Source organism: Nansenia antarctica (assembly GCF_963989245.1).
Source record: "Nansenia antarctica genome assembly, chromosome: 8".
Lineage (NCBI taxonomy): Eukaryota > Metazoa > Chordata > Actinopteri > Argentiniformes > Microstomatidae > Nansenia > Nansenia antarctica.
In genome coordinates this window covers 42834927-42861285 of record NC_137678.1, presented here as the reverse complement: position 1 = coordinate 42861285, position 26359 = coordinate 42834927, and the positions used below count along the sequence as shown (strand labels likewise).

At 45.3% G+C, this 26359-nt stretch overlaps 2 protein-coding genes across 3 annotated transcripts in view; both read right to left on the bottom strand.

Annotated features, from left to right (window-relative positions):
* Positions 1–26359, bottom strand: part of LOC308164231 (F-box only protein 39-like) — a gene marked incomplete at both ends in the record, with an annotated part of 185236 nt that overhangs the window by 27156 nt on the left and 131721 nt on the right. The gene's annotated exons all lie outside the window — the stretch shown is intronic.
* Positions 11965–15860, bottom strand: LOC308163247 (enoyl-CoA hydratase domain-containing protein 3, mitochondrial-like). Of its 2 annotated transcripts, none has more exons than XM_080537428.1 (6): positions 15682–15860; positions 15192–15313; positions 14808–14905; positions 13935–14135; positions 13678–13856; positions 11965–13175 (listed from the first exon to the last, which is right to left on the bottom strand). In XM_080537428.1, the coding sequence occupies exons 1-6, from the start codon at positions 15825–15827 to the stop codon at positions 13022–13024; spliced, it is 900 nt and encodes a 299-aa protein (XP_080393554.1). In that variant the 5' UTR covers positions 15828–15860; the 3' UTR covers positions 11965–13021. The 2 variants fall into 2 exon arrangements, with proteins under 2 accessions (XP_080393554.1, XP_080393555.1); XM_080537429.1 differs by having other exon boundaries at positions 11965–13171.

The following is a 26359-nucleotide window of genomic DNA, read 5'->3' as shown; positions in this document are numbered from 1 at the left end:
TTCCCAGGCTATAACCACGCCAGGTTTCCGAGCATCAAAGCTGCAACAGAATGAAGACAATGCATTAAATGATTGCCCACAATGATATTATATGACCGCCATACTATGTTCATAAAATGAAATAGGTAAATACATGACAATGAATTACCTGAAGTGATGGTAACTCTTAATCTGTGGGAGCTTTCGAAAGTAGCCACCCAGATGCTTTTGCCAGTCGTAGGTTTGAACCAGCACGGTGCCATTCTCCAGGCCTACAAGCTGGGGGATGTTGACGTGTTTCACTGGAGAGCTGGCCCTCACGACTTTAACAATGTCATCCAAAGTGTCCACTCTGGTCTTCCTGAAGCACTGCTTGATAAGGCCAAAGCACCAGTCGGGGCCAAACTTGGTGTGAAGAGAAGAAAAACATTACATTGTGTTTGGCATTAGCCAACTAGCGGCTAGCTCGGTTCTAACAAAGAAAGCACATGTTTTTAAACTTTTAACATTTCTGTAATCTATTACACTTGACATGTTACAGTATTCCAGTATTACACACTGAACATGAGTCTTACAACTTTTACAACGTAGACATACTATGTTACTAACCGTATTTACAACATAGACAGAATACCGAGCTACAATGCTAGCATGCTAACAATCTTTAGCTTACAGACTGAACTGGTTTCAGTTAGTTGCTCGTGGGTAATAATAAAGAAATGTCTAAATACACGAACACACTGGTTTCAACTAGTAACTAACAACTAACTTAACTAACAAAGGCATGTACATACATAGACGATCCTACCTTCTTAGAGTCTGGTCGAAAACATTCTGGTGTAAACAGAGCAGCTCGCTGCTTCCTGCATGTGTCTTTTTATCCCTCCCCCTCGCCCAGCTATTGGCTACATCGATTGAGCTCACAGCCATTCACACCGATTGTTGTTCTTAGCTGGGCTCACGTTCCCGCCCCCAAGCTTCTCAAACTCATCTCATAAAACAAGCTTATTTTGAAGACTTATTACACGTATTTAATTAAATGAAAACTGCTCGAAAAAATAACCAGTGGGTACTTCACAACTTCAAGTTGCGTCTTATTACAAAAAAAGTAAATCAGATTTTTTGCATTGAAAAACTTTGAACGCAGATTTAAGGCATTCGCACTTTGCGCCCGTTTCGCACTTCGATGACGTCACGTCACATATTTGGTCCTCCTACCTCCACGGTAGCAAAACAGCAAAACAGTCTTAGCTCAAAACTCAAAACAGTTGTACAGTCATCTTTTTTATCAGTTGAGAAACATTTCCAAAATACAGCCTTTCTTGTCATTTGCCAATCTAGAAAAAGTCATCTCAAAAAGTAATCTCATCTTGTTTAGATTATTAGAACTCTCTCTATTCTTCCCTCAGTAAAACGTTCTCCTCACAGGCCAAGAATGCAGCAACTAGGCTTTTAACCAAACTAGGAAAAGAGACCACACCACACCAATTTTAGCCTCTCTACACTGGTTATCTGTTAATTTATTTAAAGATTTTACTAATAACTTTTAAGCTTCAATGGCAGGGCCTTCTGGCCGATCCGGACTGAAGACAAAAGGTGTCCGTGCCTTTGCCATTAGGGCCCATAGACTCTGGAAGACTTCTGCCTGATGACATTAGGATAGCAATATCTGTATTTTCTTTTAAATCTCTCATTTTTGTACACTAGCCTTTGCAATTGAAGCTGCCTTTATTCTTTTAAATGTTTTACAGTTTTCTACTTAGATTTTTGTTATATCTGTTTTATCTGTACATTTGTAACTTTGTAACAATGTTTTAAAAATGTGCTATATAAATAAAGTGTATTCATATTATATTATTATATTAAATGCAGGCTTATCTGAGAGGAGAAAGTTAGCTTGAAAAATGGATGCAGAGGTATTCAACTTAGTGTATGCATTACTTTGCAGTTAACATGAAAAGAATAAAGGTGACCCGCCCAAGCAATGACATCAGTGAGCAGCAGCACTCCGTGTCCAACGACTCATGGACCACCTTCATGGACACCTGCCACCAGATCCTGCAGCTACTCTCCACTGAGTTGTCCCCCTGCGCCCTCAAGGCCCGTATCAGTCACCTGGACCTCCTTCAGAAGTGCTCCTTCTACCTGGATGTCAAGCAGCAGGACCAGCCATCCTTGGCTCAGGACCTGCAGCAACAGCAGCTACAACTGCAGCAGCAGCAGCAGAACTACTTGCCCCCCGCCACCTTCTTTCAACTCATAGACCCTTGGAAGCTTGAACGCATGAAGAAGCTTGGAACCAGCCAGGTGAAGATCCAGCTGAGCCTATTGGAGGAGCTCTGTGAGCTGATCTGTAAAGGCAAGGAGGAGCTGGAGGCCATGCTGGAGTCCAAAGACGACCAGGTGGACCTGTTCTCCCTCGCCCAGGAGAACGAAAGGTGGCGAGGAAAGGTGGCCCAGCTCAACAAGGCCCTGCTGGACTTTGACTCCCGGGCGAGGCCTGGCAAGCTGCACCCCAAGCACAAGCTCATCCCCGACTGTGGCCGCAGCACCAAGATGCCCATGGTGTCACTGACCATCAAGACGCCCGTGGTGTTTGACAAGCTCCACTCAGAGGCGTTTAGCATCAGTGCCAAGCTGCACTGGTTCGTCTTTGGGCATGCGCCCCAGGACCCGCGGGAGAAGTTTGAGATCCACTACAAGCTCTTGCAGCCGGCCAACGCAGAGGAAGGGAGCCATCTGGGAATGGTCACCTGTACCGCCTACTCTGTTCTGATCGGGAACCTGCTGCCTGAGAGGTGCTATGAGTTCACAGTGAAGAGGGAAGACCGTGGCCTGGTCTACGGTCACTGGAATGAGACCCTTATCCTCAAAACCACTGCGGGGTCCATGGAGAGCCGGGAGAGGAAGAGGAGGCTGTTTCTCTCGTAGTGTGTTGCTGCCGTTAATGCCTAGCTATTTGAAATGAAAGACGTTTAAAAAAAGATGGTGTTTGTTGTTATGTGCTTATCCTTGGTAGATACAATCACACTATTGGAAGACATGTGGTATTGCATCTGTGTGCTTGGGATTGTTATTCACAAACCCAGCAGTCTGATGTTTAACTTAACAAACTGTGTTTGGGTCAATGACGTGACATGTACATTTTGTGTCCGAATTTAATATTTTCTAAAATTAACAATTAATATATATGTATACATTATGTTAACTAACACTATTTGCTCTCCTTTATTGAATACACAAATAGTTTATGGTGATTTTTTTACAATATCAGGCACTTTCAGCTCTTTAATGGGTTAAAAAGTCATTCGGTACAACCGTCCGAACACAAATGCAACCAGCTAATGTGCCATTAAAATATCTAAAATGATATTACAACTATTATATAAACATTCTGGCATGGTTTTACAAGGGTTTATAACAATATACTGCTAAATGGTTAAGGATTTTAAAGTAGAAATGTTTGCTTTCCTCAAATCACTTTTGTCACAAAAAAATTATTTCACTGATATCATTCGGAGCAACCAATTTCAAGGCACCATTTTGGATCAAATCAACTGATAATCATCATGTGACAGGATATTACATCATTAAGACCCCTGCAGCCAGGGCTGGACTGGGACAAAAATTAGGCCCTGCCATGTGGCTCAGACCGGCCCAACACAATCGGTCCGACACCGCCGATCAACATGCTGGCAGTCTGTTGAATATACCATTTGTAAACCCCCCCTATAGAGCGGAGTAAGTGACATGGACAGCAAGTATACCAATGCAAGTGTGAACCAGTGTACTCACTCACTGTTGACGTACTCCACGGTGATGAGACATGGCTGCTGTATCTGTAGTAGGCCTAGCCCCCACAGTCGATCCAGAGAACATATCTGTCAGTTTCTGACATTTTGAGGCATTCTCTGCTAGCTTCTTACTTTTTTTCTCCCTAATTTTCTGGGCACCCCCTTTCACTATCTTATCTACAAACATGACACTGCACTTGGGTTGTCGGCCGAGGGATCAGAGTGGGGGAGGGGGCCGATGGACAGCAGGGCCTAAGCATGTGATTGGGCCAGCCCATGTGTTAGTATAAATGGGGGCCGCCGCTTGATTCAGCGCTAGTTGATGCCGTGCTATTTTGGGCCGCGCTAGTTTGGGGTCGGCCTCGCTAGTTTTATATATATATATTAAACATGTTTATTTAAAAGAAATTGGGGGGGGGGGCAGCCCGACCGGCCCGACCGGCCCAAAACTAGCGCGGCCGACCTGCCAGTGGGCAGGTAGATTGTATGGCCAGTCCAGCGGTGCCTGCAGCAGACCCTCTGGGTGAGAAGAAAAGTAGCCAGCTCTCTCTTAAATGTTTGATAAATGCTCTTTTCCGCTCCCCGTAATGAATATCCTCAAATATCACATCATTCGGTACAACCGCTAAAACACACTGGAAATGTTTAAATATGTTAGAAAGATATATTTAATATGAATTCTTATATTGCTAAGTTCAAGCTCAAGTTCTCACATAGGTGATGTGCCTGTTTTAACTGTTTACTTGAAGAAAATAATTCGGTACAACCAGAAATCTGGTTAAATATAAATATAATGGTTGTACCGAATGATGACAATCTATGTTAGTCCTATTTGCACATCTTTGGGTGCAAAAAATATAAAATATATTATTAATGGAAAATGTGTTATTTAACTTTTTGCACTTCTGAAAACCTTATCCGTCATTGATCCGTTTACAGCATCAGATGGGGATGGTGTGTGTGAGAGAGAGAGAGAGAGAGAGAGAGAGAGAGAGAGAGAGAGAGAGAGAGAGAGAGAGAGAGGAGAGAACGAGTGTGTATTAGGGATTGCCTTTCTCTTGCCAAATGGAAAATGCTAATATTTAAAAGAACACAGTATACTATATATATATATATTTTTTTTTTAATCACTTCATTCTTTTTTTTAAATCATTTTTATCATTCTATGATCATTCTATCATTCTAAGGAAAAAATAAATAAAGTGAAAAAATCATAATTTCATTTTTCTTCACTAATTTGTTTTTCTAATTTTTCTCATTCTATGATCAATGTTCATTTTTTTCACTTTATTATTTTTTATCATTCTATGATCATTCTAACATTCTATAGTATAATATGATGTATTATTATCATTCTAAGAAAAAAAAAAAGTATACTATGTTCTTTTTTCATTTTTTATCACTTTATTATTTTTTTTAATCATTTTTATCATTGTATGATCATTCTATCATTCTAGAGTCTACCTGACACCAGAGGTCAAATCTGAAGTGGTTCCACGTCTAAAAATGAAGTTTACAGTCTATAACACTGTAGAACGTTTCATGCCGCACTAGCAGTTTGATGATACCGGGTAAAGTAGTGGCAGAGGAGAGGCTTACCTCCGGTCTTGTTGTGCTCCGGTCACGTTGTCTCCTTGTTCAGGGATAGTCCAAGCATGGGATGATAGGGCAAGGTGTCCCATTCATTCAGTTTTGACATAACAAATAAACAAACCGGACAAGACAATGGGGTAGGTCACAGTCCCAATGGAATAACGTTACCTAGGGTAAATATCACAAGGGTTTACAAACTTCTTCACCTCCATTCTCCACACTCTCCTCCACTCTTTCTCCCACGTGGGAATTCAGCACATTTCATGACACCCGCCAACGGGCAAGCCACTCCCCCACCCTCAGACCCTCAGAGATGCAAACTGGTGATGGCCCAAAAAGGTGTTTTTGTTTTTTGCCTGAAAAAGTTTGCACCCCTGATAGTTGGATCGTGACAGTCGAAGAGGTCAGAGGGTCAGAAATAATGACAACAAAGAAAGAACAACACTTTCAAATTAGTTTCATGTCTACATGTGAAATAATCAACAGATTGACTCTATTTGTTCTTTATACATTTAATTTCTTATGAATCATTAGTTTACATTGTCTCTCACATCACACACGCGTGTGAGTACCAACAATACACGTGTTTGTCCACCATCATCCCCCCTATTTATGTCTCATTCTTATTTTTTATTATCTTAGGACTGTGTTGATTGTTAGCACCTGGGGACCGAGTGAGGGGGCCCCACGGCGCGTTGGCTGCCCTCCTGGCGGCGCTCCCGCAGGCGCTCATCCATTTGTAGGGACAAGGTGACCAGTTCTTGAAGGGAGCCTGGGCGGTCCCGGACGATAAGGTCCTTCACCGCCTCACTCAGACCCCGCCGGTAGGCGCAAAGGAGCGCTATGTCTCCCCACCCGCTGTCGGCGGCGAGGATCCGGAACTCCAGGGTGTAGTCCGCGACGGTCCTGGAGCCTTGCCGGAGTTCCAGCATCCTGGAGGCGGCGTCCGCGCCGTCAGAGGGGTGGTCAAATAAAAAGGAAAACTCCCGGCGGAACGCCTCGTAGTCCTGGGCAAGATGTGGGTCTCTGCCCACCACGGCTATGGCCCAGTCTAGAGCCTTGTCCACCAGGAGGGACATAACGAAGGCTACTTTAGCCTCTTCTGACCCATACTTGGATGGTTGGAAAGCAAAAAAAAGTTCACACTGGGTCAGGAACCCTCTACCCAGATCAAAGTTCCCTCCAAAGGGTCGAGGGGTAACCAGGTTGGGCTCGGGTTGGGCGGGAGCTCGCCCTGGGGGGGCTGGAACCCCCGGTGAATCAGCAGGGGGAGCAGGGACTGCAGCTCCTCCAGGGAGCGTGTTCAGCCTCAGCTGGATGGAAGCCACCGCAGAGGCAAGAGTGCCCATCTGGACACCAAGGGAGGCGAGAGCAGCTGAGGCGGAGGTGGACGACTCCTGGAGCTCAGCGATGTTACCCTGAACGGAGGGGAAAGCTTTACTCAACTCCGCCTGGAGGGACGCGAGCTCGGGCCGCGTGGGCGGAAACAAGCTCGTCAACCGAATGGGAAACTGGGTTGGGCTTAACTGCGGGCGTCTGCCCCGAGGTTCTGCCTTGACTCATTATGGCTTGATTATTCTGTTATGTTAACCGCTAGAAAAAGAGTCAAGTGTGGCAGAACCCCAGAACAGACGGACACAAGAGGCAAAATAACAATAAAAGGATTTATTAAAATGATGGACAAAAAGAATAAACCTACTCTAACTGTAGTTACTCTAACCCTAAGTGGGGGGAATGTGTGGATGCCAGAGAACTAGAAAATGTAAATGAGGTGTGAGTGGGACTGTACTCTATGTGTCTGGGTGTGAGTGTCTAGCGTGCAAAAACTAGTGTGGTGTAGATATGTAGATGAGTGAAGTGTTGAAATATGTACGTGTACTAACCAGTCCAGAGCAGAGAGGGGGAATAGTCGGCAGGCAGGCAGGGGGGGTTAGGCAGGAGGATTAGTCGGCAGGCAGGCAGGGGGTTAGGCAGGAGGAGTAGTCGGCAGGCAGGCAGGGACATAGGCAGGAGACGTAGTCGATAGGCAGGCAGGGGGTCTAGGCAGGGGAGGCAGGTTCCTTTGGGGAGCGAGGATAAACAAAGAAAACAACTAAAGTTAGCAAAATAACAAACAAACAAAACTCTGAAGTGAAACTACTTGAACGAGAATAGACAACAGGGAGAGCCAAACAACTAACCACATGGGTCAAAATAATCAAGCGTCGGAGGAAGGTTTCTGGGGCTCTTTATAGGGCTGCCTCCTCCTGAGTAGATAGCCACCTGCTGTGGAAGGTCCAGCTGTCTCCACTTGAGCCTGATGAGGCTCAACGAGCGCCAACGAGGCAGGAGGGGGCGGAGCCGAAGAGGGATTCACAACACTGGCTTCTCTTAATGAATTCTTGGAAGATATTAGATGTTGGATGTCCCAGAACTCTTTACAGAATGTCCCAAAACTCTTTACAGAATGATAGTAAATTTGAGGTAGTCATATTTGGTCCTCCTACCTCCACGGTAGCAAAACAGCAAAACAGTCTTAGCTCAAAACTCAAAACAGTTGTACAGTCATCTTTTTTATCAGTTGAGAAACATTTCCAAAATACAGCCTTTCTTGTCATTTGCCAATCTAGAAAAAGTCATCTCAAAAAGTAATCTCATCTTGTTTAGATTATTAGAACTCTCTCTATTCTTCCCTCAGTAAAACGTTCTCCTCACAGGCCAAGAATGCAGCAACTAGGCTTTTAACCAAACTAGGAAAAGAGACCACACCACACCAATTTTAGCCTCTCTACACTGGTTATCTGTTAATTTATTTAAAGATTTGACTAATAACTTTTAAGCCTCAATGGCAGGGCCTTCTGGCCGATCCGGACTGAAGACAAAAGGTGTCCGTGCCTTTGCCATTAGGGCCCATAGACTCTGGAAGACTTCTGCCTGATGACATTAGGATAGCAATATCTGTATTTTCTTTTAAATCTCTCATTTTTGTACACTAGCCTTTGCAATTGAAGCTGCCTTTATTCTTTTAAATGTTTTACAGTTTTCTACTTAGATTTTTGTTATATCTGTTTTATCTGTACATTTGTAACTTTGTAACAATGTTTTAAAAATGTGCTATATAAATAAAGTGTATTCATATTATATTATTATATTAAATGCAGGCTTATCTGAGAGGAGAAAGTTAGCTTGAAAAATGGATGCAGAGGTATTCAACTTAGTGTATGCATTACTTTGCAGTTAACATGAAAAGAATAAAGGTGACCCGCCCAAGCAATGACATCAGTGAGCAGCAGCACTCCGTGTCCAACGACTCATGGACCACCTTCATGGACACCCGCCACCAGATCCTGCAGCTACTCTCCACTGAGTTGTCCCCCTGCGCCCTCAAGGCCCGTATCAGTCACCTGGACCTCCTTCAGAAGTGCTCCTTCTACCTGGATGTCAAGCAGCAGGACCAGCCATCCTTGGCTCAGGACCTGCAGCAACAGCAGCTACAACTGCAGCAGCAGCAGCAGAACTACTTGCCCCCCGCCACCTTCTTTCAACTCATAGACCCTTGGAAGCTTGAACGCATGAAGAAGCTTGGAACCAGCCAGGTGAAGATCCAGCTGAGCCTATTGGAGGAGCTCTGTGAGCTGATCTGTAAAGGCAAGGAGGAGCTGGAGGCCATGCTGGAGTCCAAAGACGACCAGGTGGACCTGTTCTCCCTCGCCCAGGAGAACGAAAGGTGGCGAGGAAAGGTGGCCCAGCTCAACAAGGCCCTGCTGGACTTTGACTCCCGGGCGAGGCCTGGCAAGCTGCACCCCAAGCACAAGCTCATCCCCGACTGTGGCCGCAGCACCAAGATGCCCATGGTGTCACTGACCATCAAGACGCCCGTGGTGTTTGACAAGCTCCACTCAGAGGCGTTTAGCATCAGTGCCAAGCTGCACTGGTTCGTCTTTGGGCATGCGCCCCAGGACCCGCGGGAGAAGTTTGAGATCCACTACAAGCTCTTGCAGCCGGCCAACGCAGAGGAAGGGAGCCATCTGGGAATGGTCACCTGTACCGCCTACTCTGTTCTGATCGGGAACCTGCTGCCTGAGAGGTGCTATGAGTTCACAGTGAAGAGGGAAGACCGTGGCCTGGTCTACGGTCACTGGAATGAGACCCTTATCCTCAAAACCACTGCGGGGTCCATGGAGAGCCGGGAGAGGAAGAGGAGGCTGTTTCTCTCGTAGTGTGTTGCTGCCGTTAATGCCTAGCTATTTGAAATGAAAGACGTTTAAAAAAAGATGGTGTTTGTTGTTATGTGCTTATCCTTGGTAGATACAATCACACTATTGGAAGACATGTGGTATTGCATCTGTGTGCTTGGGATTGTTATTCACAAACCCAGCAGTCTGATGTTTAACTTAACAAACTGTGTTTGGGTCAATGACGTGACATGTACATTTTGTGTCCGAATGTAATATTTTCTAAAATTAACAATTAATATATATGTATACATTATGTTAACTAACACTATTTGCTCTCCTTTATTGAATACACAAAGAGTTTATGGTGATTTTTTTTACAATATCAGGCACTTTCAGCTCTTTAATGGGTTAAAAAGTCATTCGGTACAACCGTCCGAACACAAATGCAACCAGCTAATGTGCCATTAAAATATCTAAAATGATATTACAACTATTATATAAACATTCTGGCATGGTTTTACAAGGGTTTATAACAATATACTGCTAAATGGTTAAGGATTTTAAAGTAGAAATGTTTGCTTTCCTCAAATCACTTTTGTCACAAAAAAATTTATTTCACTGATATCATTCGGAGCAACCAATTTCAAGGCACCATTTTGGATCAAATCAATTGATAATCATCATGTGACAGGATATTACATCATTAAGACCCCTGCAGCAGACCCTCTGGGTGAGAAGAAAAGTAGCCAGCTCTCTCTTAAATGTTTGATAAATGCTCTTTTCCGCTCCCCGTAATGAATATCCTCAAATATCACATCATTCGGTACAACCGCTAAAACACACTGGAAATGTTTAAATATTTTAGAAAGATATATTTAATATGAATTCTTATATTGCTAAATTCAAGCTCAAGTTCTCACATAGGTAGCTAAACATGTGCCTGTTTTAACTGTTTACTTGAAGAAAATAATTCGGTACAACCAGAAATCTGGTTAAATATAAATATAATGGTTGTACCGAATGATGACAATCTATGTTAGTCCTATTTGCACATCTTTGGGTGCAAAAAATATAAAATATATTATTAATGGAAAATGTGTTATTTAACTTTTTGCACTTCTGAAAACCTTATCCGTCATTGATCCGTTTACAGCATCAGATGGGGATGGTGTGTGTGAGAGAGAGAGAGAGAGAGAGAGAGAGAGAGAGAGAGAGAGAGAGAGAGAGAGAGAGAGAGAGAAGAGAGTGGGAGAGAGAGAGAGAGAGAGAGTGGGAGAGAACGAGTGTGTATTAGGGATTGCCTTTCTCTTGCCAAATGGAAAATGCAAATATTTAAAAGAACACAGTATACTATATATATATTTTATACATATATATTATTTTTTTATCACTTCATTCTTTTTTTTAAAAAATCATTTTTTATCATTCTATGATCATTCTATCATTCTAAGGAAAAATAAATAAAGTGAAAAAAATCATCATTTCATTTTTCTTCACTAATTTGTTTTTCTAATTTTTCTCATTCTATGATCAATGTTCATTTTTTTCACTTTATTTTTTTTTTTATCATTCTATGATCATTCTAACATTCTATAGTATAATATGATGTATTATTATCATTCTAAGAAAAAAAAAAGTATACTATGTTCTTTTTTCATTTTTTATCACTTTATTATTTTTTTTAATCATTTTTATCATTGTATGATCATTCTATCATTCTAGAGTCTACCTGACACCAGAGGTCAAATCTGAAGTGGTTCCACGTCTAAAAATGAAGTTTACAGTCTATAGAAACACTGTAGAAAGTTTCATGCCGCACTAGCAGTTTGATGATACCGGGTTAAGTAGTGGCAGAGGAGAGGCTTACCTCCGGTCTTGTTGTGCTCCGGTCACGTTGTCTCCTTGTTCAGGGATAGTCCAAGCATGGGATGATAGGGCAAGGTGTCCCATTCATTCAGTTTTGACATATAACAAATAAACAAACCGGACAAGACAATGGGGTAGGTCACAGTCCCAATGGAATAACGTTACCTAGGGTAAATATCACAAGGGTTTACAAACTCCTTCACCTCCATTCTCCACACTCTCCTCCACTCTTTCTCCCACGTGGGAATTCAGCACATTTCATGACACCCGCCAACGGGCAAGCCACTCCCCCACCCTCAGACCCTCAGAGATGCAAACTGGTGATGGCCCAAAAAGGTGACATTTGTTTTTTGCCTGAAAAAGTTTGCACCCCTGATAGTTGGATCGTGACAGTCGAAGAGGTCAGAGGGTCAGAAATAATGACAACAAAGAAAGAACAACACTTTCAAATTAGTTTCATGTCTACATGTGAAATAATCAACAGATTGACTCTATTTGTTCTTTATACATTTAATTTCTTATGAATCATTAGTTTACATTGTCTCTCACATCACACAACCGTGTGAGTACCAACAATACACGTGTTTGTCCACCATCATCCCCCCTATTTATGTCTCATTCTTATTTTTTATTATCTTAGGACTGTGTTGATTGTTAGCACCTAGGGCTTGCATTTAAATGTTGTTGTACCTGTTACAATAACAATAAAGATCATTCATTCATTCATCTCACCTTCACCATTCCAACTGTACCTCAGTTGACTGATAAAACAGTACAATTATCCAGATAATTGGACAGTATTCATAAATGATGCTTCTATCACATTACAGATCATAAACGTAGGAAGTTCTGTCTATCTGAATGGGTTCACTGCCCTGTTGGTTCTCCTGTCACAGAGTCTGAAAGCGATTAAGCATCTGAATAGACTCGTGTGGTTTCCTCTCCTCGTGTTCTCACCATAGACCTCTTCCCTGTCCTCAGGCACGATGAAGCCCTGGAATATCCCTCAATCACAACAATAATTACCAGGGATTTAAACAAACAATTTCCTGATCATACCCCCATGTGTCCTGTGTATCGAGGGCTAGTTAAACATGGTATTGCAGATGGATTGCAGATGGATTGCTCAGCCTGAACAGGATTCTCTATTGACAGTGAGTATTCTCAGTTCTAAACGCTGGTTAAGGGATTGCATCACAAAGAACACCACTGTTATGTTAATTTCATTTATAATGCGCCCCCCATCCAACTTTTACATCGGCCCGGGGCGCAGCCCGGGTAAAGGAACAGATAAAGACAAAGACAAGGAACACAGAAAGCAATCAGACACAGACGACTTAAACGTAAAACTCAGGCATACAATTCACAACAAATAGGGAGTAGATTTAGGGAATGTCACTCACAAGGATAAAAGCTGCTGAACATTTGTTTGGTTGTCATGAGTGACATTCCACTTTACCAGTGTATAACCTAACCCTAACCATCTGATATAACCAATCACTGACTGTTCCACCATCCTGAACAGGCCCCAGGTCTGTGGCAGTGTTTCAGGGTGCTAACCCAGGTCCACAGCCTCCCTCTCCAGTCCAGAGGGGGACCCACACAGGGCACTGAGGGCCAGCCCTGTAGCCATCATTCATGGGCCTTCTCTGCTCTGTTTGTCCACACAGGCTTCCGTTTCTCTATGAAGGCCCGTATGCCCTCCTGGCCGTCTCTCAGGGCCAGGTTGTCCACCATCACCCGGGAGGCTGTGGCGTAGGCTGCGTCGCGGCCCTGGGCCATCTGTCTGGGAGAACCCAACACCATGTGAATGTCAGATTAGATCATGTTGAAGGACTTTTTTTTTTTCTAAAAGAATGCGTTACTGAACAAACAAAGAGGTCAACACGGATGCATCCAATGGACTTATCGCTAAGCCACGCCCCAAAATAGAAATTGTCCAATCATATCACAGCGAAAGTCACTAAAGGCAGAAAACTCGCTAATATCTGATGGTGAAAAGCTTCTAGACGGAATATTCTTGTCATCTTTAAAAAAACATGACTATTACTTGCTGTGGTAAATCAAAAATCAGAAATTTGCCAACTCCCGCCATTGAATGTCATTCAGTCACGGTCGGTCAGTCAGTCAGTCACTGTCAGTGAAGCGTTGTTTGTTTGTCCACGTTTTCAAAGGGGGCGTGGCTTAGCAATAGGTCCATTCCATCAACTAACTAGAGAAAGACAGTGGCAGGATGGAGCGCAGCAGGCGGTTGTGACAGTGGTGAAGAAGACAAGCGTCACACACACCTGTGGAAGGTGGCCTTGCCAAGGGCTACGACAGGTCTGCTCGCCGTGCACACTCGCCGTGCGATGTTCAACGTCTCCTCTTCTAGACGCTCCTCAGGCACCACCTTACTGACCAGCCCGTGCAGCAAAGCATCCTGGGCCGAGATGGGGCTTCCTGTGAAAAGCATCTCCATTGCAACCTGAACAACGCAAGAGTACATCAGTGGCAATCAAATTAATTGTGTGTGTGTGTGTGTGTGTGTGTGTGTACTATTTACCTTCCTGGGTACAGCTCTTCCGATAGCCACAGCTGGTGTTGAGCAGAACAGACCCACGTTGACCCCCGGTGTGGCAAAAGTGGACTTCTCCGTCACCACAGCCATGTCACAGCTGGCAACAAGCTGGCATCCTGCTGCCGTGGCAACCCCATTCACCATGGCGATGACAGGCACAGGTATGTCTTGTATTAGGGTCATGACCTGAAACAAAAACATTCAAATTTGTGGCGAATAAATATTTGATGTGTGTGTTTGTGGGAGAGGGAGAGTTGTCATTAAAACTCTCGCTGCTGCATCATAGAGAAAAGTATCATGGGAAAACACAATTGTATTGTCAACTCAGTTGTGAAACCATGATTGAGTGATTAAACGTATTAAGTGCATGTATGACTGTCCGTGGCTGAACTCTGATCTGTCTAACAAGCTACTGTTTACATACAATTAGTTCAATTTAGCTCAGTATAATACTACTGTACTACTACATGACAATTTAACACTCACTATATAGAACTGTATGGGGGAGCGCTTAACAGTACATCATAATGTGGAAAGATTTTGAACTGGCACATATGTTGTGTGTAGTGGGTTATTGTGTCTGTGTCTGTGTCTGTGTGTGTGTGTGTGTGTGTGTCTGTGTGTGTGTGTGTGTGTGTGTGTGTGTGTGTGTGTGTGTGTGTCTGTGTCTGTCTGTGTCTGTCTGTCTGTGTCTGTCTGTGTCTGTCTGTGTCTGTCTGTGTCTGTCTGTGTCTGTCTGTCTGTGTCTGTCTGTCTGTGTCTGTCTGTGTCTGTCTGTGTCTGTGTAGACACAATGTGTGTGTGTGTGTGTGTGTGTGTGTGTGTGTGTGTGTGTGTGTGTGTGTACACAGGCCTCACCTCTGAACATGCCTCAAACACTTTGGTGTGGTACTCTCTGCCCTGTGCTGACGTCAGCTCCTTCAGGTCATGTCCAGAGGAGAAGACAGGCCCATTTGCTGTGACACATGAAAACAGAGAAACCAATAACCAATAGGCTGTCTCATTAACTTAAATATAGCCTGCACACACACACACACACACAGAGAGAGACAGAGAGAGAAAGAGAGAGACAAACAGAGAGAGAGAGACAGGGAGACAGAGAGACACGCACCATTCCATTCCATTCCATTCCATTCCAGAAAGTAGCAGGGAATGCAGAGAGGGGAAGTCAACGTTTGTCTGTACATTGAAAGTTGTATTTCCCCTGTGTATTACTGTGTGAAGGAGATTTACGGTGCACACCTGATATGACAATGACCCTGAGGTCATCACTGTCAATGTCAGCCAGGATGTTCTCCCGCAGGGAGGTCAGCATGGACAGGGACAGGGCATTGCGCTTTCTGGGGTTGTTTAATGTGATTCTCCTGAAATAAAAGCAAAGGACACCCCCAAAGTTATAACGATGGCCGCGCGTCAGGCTATTGGCACAGTTACATGGCACTATAAACTTTGGTGGTTAGCGTGTTGTTGTGGAAAGAAAGATTGGGTGTGTTCGAAATGGCATACTAGTATACTACTCATACTAGATATGACGTAGATTTGAGAATGCGAGAGCGTTCACACAGTACAGTATGCATACTGCAGTGTTAACGGTCGGCTGGTAATGGCATACTTACTATGAATTTAGTGGGCAGTATGCAGTATATACTCATTGAGTATGCTAGTATGCAGTATGCTAGTATGCCATTTCGAACACAGCCATTGTGTCTTGAATGAAGCTATAACACCCAACCTTATTCCGTTCTCCTGCTGTGTGAGGGTCAGCGGCTGTGGTTGAGGTCGTGTGCATAGTGTCCGTGGGCCGGCCAGGAGAGACAGCCTGCTGAGGAGAACCACATCAGCCGCTCGGAGGAACAACAAGCGTCTGGCCATCGTCATGTCTGGAGAACTTAACTCCGTGTTTGTTGTCTGACGTGAAATGGCCGCAAAACCGCCACTTCCGGGTTGTGGCCGTACTGATGTCACAATAAAAGTCCTCGAATGAGAGAATCGCTGAAGTGATGCAACGAATGTGTGTAAAAGTAGGCGACATTACGTGACGTTAGAATGATAAGGTTCTATCTCCATTTTTGTCAAAATTTAGTTTTTTTTACATAATCTGATCCATTAGGTGTTTATTAATGCCTGTGTGGTGGTATTTTTAAAATTGTTGTAATTCATAAAATACAAAGGTTTCATCTCACAAAACATACTGGAATGTAAAAACTTTGACGCTCAATATCTCTGAACTACCCTAAACGGAGATAGAAGAACCTTATCATTCTAAGCTCACGATTACACACCATCACATTGTGTGTCAGACCGAGTTTCAGTGGTGTGCCTGTGATACCAGAACGGCATTTATTTTCATTTAGGTTAATTAGGCCTCGATCTAATAATAATCATATCCCAATTATTTATCTTACAAAACTGGAAAAGGGATCGGCAATGATTCATCATCATAGTTCACACAAAGTGAAACCTGATTAATAGGGTAACAATGCAAGTCGGGAGGTTTATCAAGTTTGTAGCAGTTCGGGACAATGGAAACGGGGTTTAGGTGAAACGCTATTTATTAAACGAGTATTACGATGGAATACGACGTGTTCATAATGACGAGTATGTGTTCACATGACATCTCGTCCGTGATATTAGGTAAATTACAGGCATAGGCGTGTGGGATGCAGAGCAGTCAAGATGTGCAGCTTGGCTACACGTACTACCATAATAGGCCTATTCCTGTATTGTCGTATACTTTGAGCGCTTTTTGTTAGTGGACATTGGATTAATGTCATGGACAGTACTGATATACTTTAAAAACCTGTTGAAAGGCGATCTTCGGCGCAGAGGGCAGTCTCCAATAGGTGAGCTTAGAATGATAAGGTGCTATCTCCGTTTAGGGCAGTTCAGAGATATTGAGCGTCAACGTTTTTACATTCCATTATGTTTGATGAGATGGAACCTTTGTATTTTATTAATTACTAACTCAGAAATTTCAACATTTAAAAAAATAACACCACACAGGCATTAATAAACACCTAATGGATCAGATTATGTAAAAAAAATAAAAATAAAAATTTTGACCAAAAATGGAGATAGAACCGTATAATTCTAACGTCACGTAATGTCATGGACTGATATACTTTAAAACCTTTTGAAAGGCGATCTTCGGCGCAGTGGGCAGTCTCCAATACCTGAATGAAAGCTCCGCGCTGGGCCGGGCTGGGTGGAGTCCTGTGCGTCTGGAACAGGAGACGCGCCACATTACGCACAGTGACTTCGATACGCCCGGACCTCAGCGGACGAGGGAGCGCCGAAAACTTTGGAGAACAAAGTAAAGAAGGATTGACTCATTTTACTTATAGCCTATAGGGGAAAACGTTTTTTTTTTAATCTATGTTGCCGAGGCTAGTGGATTAGACTGGATTATATATAATTAAATGTATATGTCCACACCAGTAGCCTAATTCATTGTTTGACTCTTTGAGCGCTATATGGGTACGTTTATTTATGTAGGCTGGTAGTGACAAAAAAAAAAAAACGTTGACATAGCCTAGGCTATATTATATATATTATATTAACTACATACTGCATAGGTCTATTTAAACTAATTGAAAGTTCGCGCGATGCCATCGTTTTGTACGATGTAGGATAAACCAATACGACAATATATCAACAAAGGTGGCGAGAATGGAATGTGTAGATGTCACCTTGACAAGAACCGCCGGTTTTGAGCGCTCGCTGGGTTTATTTCGAGGACCCCCAACCAGAGAGATTGTCCGGTAGAGCTTGACTGCTCGCTAACATCACTGATCCAGAATATAACTCGTCTATCAGTAACTGAGCTCTGTCGTGCTGTGCCATGGCTATACCACGGATCGACAGGAATACATACACTGTGAATGGGTATTGCGTTTTTAAAAAGGCAGGGTCGATGGACTGGGCGCACATTGCACCTTGTTGGTAGCTATTTGGTGACGGAGACCCCCCAAAGGCAAATATGACGATCCTATGCAAAATGTCCCTGATGCTTCAGTTGAGCTCTGACAGAGGAGGGGTTTGGGGGAAATCGTCCAACTGGTTGTACATTTTGCTGAATAAGTTTGTAGGGTGTGTGGAGGGAGGATGTGGGGTATTTTCGGTGGTGAGAGGGTGTTTTGTTCTCACCAGTGCCTCCTCTGAGAGTTTAGAGACAGTCAACAACAATGTGGATGTTATGTTAAACCAAAACACCATCCAACATAATCATTCTATTCTAGGACAGGGCTTTGTACAGGTTAGTTATCTTTAGTGTCTTGTGTGTAGGAAATATTGCATTTCATTATGTTCATTTCTTTCTCTCTGTTTTTTTTAGAGACTATTTGAAGATGTTGGATTAGATGGTTCTTCAGAGTGAGACCGGAAACATTTCCGGACTTCAACGACAACAAGGACCGCTCGGAAAAGCCAGCACACCCTCCATGGGATGCCAAAGAGTGCCCTCGCCTTTGACCCAGTAACACCATGGATGTGCAGGCCAATCCTCACCTCCACTTCAGGGTCAACGGGGGTCACGATGGGGCCCGAAGAAGGCAATGTGTGAGTATAGGAAACCTATAGTATAACCTTCTAGTTAATCATTTGTTCACTCTGCTGTATCCTAGGTCAATATGTATCCACGTGTTCAATCTACCTTTAATTGATTAAGAGACCATTGTGTTTTCCACTCCTTTCACCATTGTAAAATATTTTCGCTCACCTGGCTATTATTGCATCATCAGGATTAAAGCAGGTGCTTCAATTGCTCTCTTTGCTTAAAGCGCAAACCAACCACTGACTGAGTAGTGCATTGTTTATACAGGAAACAGAGCCCGTCTCAGACTGTCACAGACAAACCACACAGGATTAACAACTCAATCCTGTTGCATGCCGATGACACACTCAACATAACAGACAGTGGAACCGGTTGAGCTGCAGTTTTTCTGGCTCCTGCACACAACAGAAGTTATTGCTTATTGTCCTCACTTTGGTTTCAGCTGGGTGTGGTCACAGGTGTGTGTGTGTGTGTGTGTGTGTGTGTGTGTGTGTGTGTGTGTGGGTGTGGGTGTGGGTGTGTGTGTGTGTGTGTGTCTGTATGTCTGTGCCCGTGTGTCTGTGTCGTGTCTCATTGGACTTGGTCTGTCCCCATGGGCTATATCCCAACCGTCAGTGGGCTAGCATCCTGTTGCTGTGACAACCCCGTCGTTCAGCATGTGCACGTTTTCTACGTATATAAAGCTAGATAGACTGTCTTTTGTGTGGATTGTGGACTCTGTGACGGAGAATTACCTAGTCACCTAAACCTAAAGCAATCAGGTTTGAATGTAAACAGGTTCCTGTGACATGAAGGTTCCTTTTGATCCGGAGCATTATCTGGAGTGAAACAGACCTCAGGGCGCAGTGGAAAAATCAATAGTCACACAGCAGCCGTCAAACCAGCACTGTCATTGGATACCCCATTGTGCTGAGCTCAGGGGCTGTGCTCTGTAAAAGCGGGGCAGGTAGTAGGTGTAGGTTAGGGGTGGGGGTAGGGAGGGTGGGTGGGGCCAGGGGGTAGGGGGTAGGCGGGCCAGGGGGTAGGGAGGATGCGGGCTACGTCTCCAGGGCGGGGGTCTCTGAGCCACGTTGAGGAGGTGAGAAGGTTGGAAGGTAGGGGCGCAGGAACAAGCAGCCCTGTGTTCTCAGTGACCCACACACACACACACACACACACACACGCGCGCGCACACACACACACACACACACACACACGAGAGAGAGAGAGGCGGTGGCCAGCTGGGTGGAGTTGGCAGTTATCCGGGTGGATTGAGACAGAGTTCTCTCAGTGTGATTATGGGAAAGGCGAAAAACTGGATGTGTGTTTGAGCTTACATGCCTTACATATTTTAATTTCTAATGGAGGTCAGGAACAGAGTGTACAGTTAATACACCAGAGCTGAGATGACACAAAAGTGGACCGGGAACTAGGCATTTTTTATTGCGAAATTAGCATTAATGGTGTGGTGTGCCGTGCTCTGTGTCGCCCCCTACAGGAGGACGAGGCGCTGCAGTTCCTAAGTCGAGAGGAGCAGGAGTGTATCCTGTTCTTCGAGGAGACCATTGACTCTCTGGAAGAGGACCTAGAGGAGGAGGGGAGACTGAACGTGCAGTCGACAGGGAACTGTAACCCTGTTGATGACTCCGATGGACCCCCCCCCACCCACTCCACCCCCACCCCCAGATTCAGCCCCTCGCCTCCCCTCTCGGGCCTCCCATCTGCTCCCAAAGACCAGGACATCATAGACCTGGTCCGAACAGACCTGGTCCGAACAGAACCAAGCCCGGTCCAGGGGTTCACCATGCCAGGTATACCTCAGCCCACCCTCTGCTTCACTCTAGACCTGGTAGTTTTTTTCATTTAGAACTAACTGATATTGAGTGCATTCAATCGTTAGAGTGATGACATTATCGTTCAAATGACAGATATCACGTTGTTGTTTATTGCACTGATGTTAGGACTGATGTGATCCAGAATGCCGTCGATCGAGTACTGAAGTACACACGATGGAAAGAGAACTGAAGCCTTTCCTTTTCTAAACCCCTTCCTCCTCCAGATTTCCAGAGCATGAACGTGAACCCCGAGAGCCATTTTGAGATGAAAGCCAGGCGTGACCCGATGGAGAGCTTCCATACAGAGTACAACCTGCCCATGCCGGGCCCCGGTGAGGACAGCGCCCCCTATGGCCACGCCCAGTACCACCCTGCGGGCTCTGTCCCCACCCCTGTCCTCATCGCCCACAAGATCGCCGAGCACCAGGGGGGAGGGGCCACAAACCTCCGCCCCTCCGACCTCCTGTCCGGACGCCGCAGGAGCCTGGACCTCGAGAGACCCCCGCCCGCCTGCCCCGACCAGCAGCAGGTCAAACACGGCCCGCCTACCTCCGCCAAGCCCACCCGCTACCCCGGCAACATCAGCCTGGTTCTGGGCGGTAGTAAGGAGCACCACAGCCAATCAGCTGCCAACGTGAACATGCAGGAGAGAAGGGCCCAGATGTTGGCCAACCTCTCGGGGACGGCCCACCCTCTGGAGCAGGAGGAGCCGCAGCAGACGCAGCAGCCTCAGCAGTCGCATCAGCCTTCCCTCCGGAACATTCCCACCCGCAGCGTGTCGTTCCGGGATCCCACTCCGGATAAGTCCCGGATGGAGGCGCTGTCCAAACTGGGCCTGACCACCAGGAGCCGCGCCATGTCCTCGGTCCAAATCACTCCTACCCCGACCAGCAGCGCCAACACCGACACCGTATCCAGCGTAACCAAACCTCCTGCCGCGACCGCGACCGCCCCCACCCCTACCCCAACCCCTACCCCTACTCCTAGCCCTACCCCTCCCCCTACCCCTACCCTGACGCCTGGGGGCAAACCAGAAACACCACCGCCGCCGGTAGACCTCCTCAACAGCTACGGTGGCAAGACCATGCAGGTGAACCCATCGCCGCAGGTGAACCCATCGCCACCGGCAACGGTCAGCCCATCTGACGTCTCCTCCTCCATGGACTTTAACAGCTACGGCGGTAAAACCATGGTGGTGAACCCCTCCGGGTCCTCGAAGAGCGAGGACGTTGTCCCTGCTGCTAGTGGCCGTGACAGCAAGGCCCCCCCGGCGGCCTTATCCAGCGACTTCAACAGCTACGGGGGGAAGACCAAGGTCATGACCCCCGCTGCCCCTGCTGCGCCCCCCGGCGTCTGGAGCGAGCCCCCGGACATCATCAGCGCTCACCAGGGAAGCAAGAGTAAGCAAGTCAGGCCTCCTCCGCTGGCCTCCCCCCCAGCCAAGTCAAAGGCCCCGCCCTACGAGCGCAAACAAAGCTACGGGGGGATGTCTAGAACGGCGACCGCCTCCTCCCCTCGCCCCCCCGATCCTCTACCCTCACACGGCCCGGCGCGCCCCCCCAGAGCCTCTGCGCCCGCCAACCCGCCTCCAGACCTGACCCCCAGGCGGAAGTCGTCGTCCTCCTCCTCCAAGCCTTCGTTCCGCTCCCAGGGGATCACCGTGCAGTTTTCCGGACGAGGGGCGACGGACGAGTCCCGCAGGGAGGCGCTGCGGAAACTGGGACTGCTTAAAGAGACTTCCTAACTCCACAACCTCCCTCTAACCTGGAGGATGTGAGGCTTCTAGAAGTTTCTGCGGGCGTGAGAAGTGGGCAGGGGGAACCTACGTTACAGCAAGGAGGAAAGGAACAGGATCTTGTGTTAAACCTGCACACCCGGTTCTGAGTTCCTGGCAACCAGAGAACGCTGACAAACGGGTTTGACACAAAACGTGGGGTGGCTTTACACACACACCCACACACACACACACACACACACACACACACACACACATACCACACACACACACTCAAACACATTGAGTCAAACACACACATGCACACATACACATACCCCCTCATTACAGACAATGCAAGAAAGGAATATTCCGGATCATCCTACATCTTTGGGAGCGAATTCTCCCGGGACTCTAGATAGCCACTCAGCTACCAGTGAGATTCCCTTACAGATCTCACTCTCCAAATATGGATTTATATCCACAAGATGTATCTTAAGTTACTCCATATGATTTAAAATATGTTTTATTACTGATCAGTTTGAAGGAGGTGCTGATCAAATCAGTGTTGAGTCATTGTAAACTGGCTGTGAAGTCTTCCCCTGAAACCTTAAGAATTGAGGACCTCACAATTGTATTGTGATTTTTGTTTACCCATTTGGGCATTATTGTCTGGGAGGTCGCGAGTGTGTTTTGTCTCACTGTGCAGCTGTTATGAGCATGAACAATCGGAGGTTGAAGCACTTTCCTAGTAATAATCTGAATCCTTGTCAGGCCGGCGGTAGCTATGGGCAGGGGTGCGTGTTGCCCACCCGATCAAAAGTTACGACATTTTTGTTTTCTGAATTGTTCATATTATGAGGGCGTGTGTGAATGTTTCATGTCATACTTGTATTTACCGTGGGTCCATATATACTATGTCTACAACATAACATCCTTACAACATCCTAATAATAATCATGATGTATATGATAATCACAGCTGTCAGGGAGGTGCCTATCCTAGTCCTCTATATGAAAGAGATTCTACTTTATAGGAACTTGTTATATTTATGCACATCGTTTCCCACTGCTGCCTATTGATTGTCAGTTAGGTGACTAGAAACTCCATCAGTCCCACTAGGAAAGACGGGAAAAGAAGTTTGCAAAATGACAGAATCGATCCACATTTTACATGCTTGGAGCGATTCATGGGGGACTTCATGGGGGAATTTCCCATTTTGTCGACCACCCCAAATGGCATTTGACTGATTTGTAAGTTACAGAATAGCTCACAGTTTGGAGTTTCTTGGAGGGTAGTTATAGGCTGTGTTACTGTAACTGCTGAGGTGGTTAAAGAGTATTTTTACTCCATGGGCTGGCCTCCCACACAAAACCACAGAATGTGGTTTGAAATTCACTACTTGGAGGGAATGAAACCATTTGGACTCCGTAGGGATGGGCGGCGAGTGCATGCATTGTCCGAAACACAAACAGTGAAGCCAAAAGCATCCAGAAATACTCCTGAGAACACTTGTTTCTAGTTCTGCCCTCGTATGCTAACGTCACTATATTATTTAACTGTCATCATAACCAATGACCTGTGTTCCCTCACCCTTGCTGGTCTACATTGGTATGAAAACCTGTGTGTGTGTGTGTGTGTGTGTGTGTGTGTGTGTGTGTGTGTGTGTGTGTGTGTGTGTGTGTGTGTGTGTGTGCGTGTGTGCGTGTGTATGAGAGAGAGAGAGCACATGGTTGTATGTATGTTGAGTATGGTGGTGTGTGAGAAACCTGTTTGTCCGATTTAATTTTTTGTTCAACTGTTTGTCTGACTGACTCCGGTTTTGTAGTTCATCTACAGTAACTCTTGAAGTATCATGTGCAACACATGATTGTGTTCAATGCACATGTTGGTATGGTTGTGTGAGTGGTTGTGTTCCATGCACATGTTAGTATGGTTGTGCGAGTGGTTGTGTTCCATGCACATGTTAGTATGGTTGTGTGAGTGAAACCTGTTTGTCAATTATATGTAACGGTTTGTATCGAGACTCCAGTTTTGTAGTTTATCTACAATCACTTTTGAAGTATCCTAACACATGATTGTGTTACACGCACGCACACTCTCACACACACACACACACACACACACTAGGGAAATGTACCTGTAGTTTACATTGCCAGATGGAGGAATGACTGCTTGGCGATGTGGTTAAAGATGTTTTATTGAGATACAAAGATGTTTAAGAGCAATGCAAAATTGTCAACTCGTTGCTGCTATGGTAATGCATCTCTTCAAAATCTGAAATATCACTTGTGTTTTGTATTCACTGTCATAGACACTACATGTAACTAATGTGTCACTAAATAAAGAGAGTAATGTACGATATAATCTATGTTTGTGTTGAACAGAACATGTTTGTTATTCTTCACAGAGCGCTGACTATGGAATGTGAGGGATAAGTGGATGCATGGTAATGATTGACCCTCTTTGGGAAATGATTCACCATACTATTTTAACATGAGTGGAACAATTTTCAGACAATCTCACAAGGACCCACAGCTCCTAAACCCTTAGAGACACGCTCTGCCAGGTCTGTAGTACTGCAGCCGTCTTACATTGTTGTTTGTTTTGACGATGTTTTGGCCTGAAGTCTCCCTCACCCTAATTAGGAACGGTATCAAAACTTCCGATTTCTCCCTCTGCCGAGTGTAGACGACGTGTCCTGAAGAGCTGACTTCCACTGGGGTCTCCCTGTCAGTCAGTCAGGGGCACGGGGCCGGCCCCCCAGTTTCACCGGAGTGTGCGACCATGATACCGAGCTCCAACAGAGAAAAAAAACATTCTATCCCCCTTGTGGAGCATCATGGCATGTGGAACGCCATTAAGCATGTGCCCTTGAGCAAGGCACTTAACCCCTAAATGCTCCAGGGGTGCCGACTATGGCTGACCCCGTGCTTAGGGCAAAAAAACTCAAAAAATTCCAACAATTGACTAACAAGTTGATCGCGTGGCAAATAAAACATTCATGGGTGCATTTGTGACGCAGCATGGGTGAGACCCGCCAGGGACTTTCGGGCTTTACCATCTTTGGGAGAGTGAGCCAGGGTATCTGAGGCTGTGGTCTGCTGCAGAATGTGTGAGTGAGAGAGTGTGTGTGTGTGTGTGTGCGTGCGGTAAGGGATGAGTATTCATGGAGTGCATGTTTGTGAGTGTTTGGGGGGAGGTACAAGGGCAGGAAGTGAGGAAATGAGCATGTTTGGGGCCTTGTAATTAAGATCCAGACAAACAGACACGCCCTCTAGGACAAACAGACACACCCTCTCGGACAAACAGTCTCCCTCAGACATACAGTACATGCCATACTCTCTCATGCTTGTACTCACACATACATGTACATGCAGACAATAGAGGGTCTCAGACCTAAAGCTACTATTCCAGACAGTCAGACATTATATGGACAGAGAAAAGAAAGAAAGCAAGGACAAGGTTGAGTCACAAACAGACACTTTACTGAAACACAGGCAGATTGGCTTACAGAGCTGGTGCAGAAAGGCCCATGCAGTAGACTACAGAGTATCTATCTATCTTTCTATCAATTCAACAAGACAGAAATAATCCAAACAGAATCATCATCACTGGAGGACTCTCAGGAGGCAGTGCACAGATAAGTATCTTATCCATTTGTCAAAAAAAAAAGGTGTTACCACAATACAGCACAAATATCAAAATCAACAAACTTTTTAATCACCCCAAAAAACTCTTGAATTCTCCAGAAAGTAATAAGGACGCATCTAGAAAGCTAAACGTTTTTTTTGTTGTTTTTTTTTTTTAAAGAAAGAAAGAAAAAAAAGAATAAGGATATTCATTTTTATATATATACTCTTTAATTTCTGATGATGAAACTGGTCAGTCAACGCTGGTCACTTGCTTGCCCTCAACCCAGGTTAGGGTCGTCACCATGGCAACTGCTTGCTCTACCAGGGATAGGAGGAGCATACCGCCTTGTATTATGATCCTCACATTCATCTTTCACACTCACACAAAACCACCAACTATTTTTTTCTCCCATACAATATCCTCTCCTCCTCCACTGTCCCTGGTCTACCGGGTCCCACAGTAGTTTGGTGACCTGTTCTCTCCCTCCTCCACCTCTCCTTCCTCCACCTCTCCTTCCTCCACCTCTCCTTCCTCCACCTCTCCCTCCTCCCCCTCTCCCTCCTCACACTCCTCCCAGAGCTGCCCTTTAAACAGCGTTTGACTTAGCTTGATATAGAGTAAAAAGACTGAACAGGTCTGTTCCCAGTAAGAGAAGCACAGCCCGTATCCAAAAGATAGTCACCCTACCCGGTCC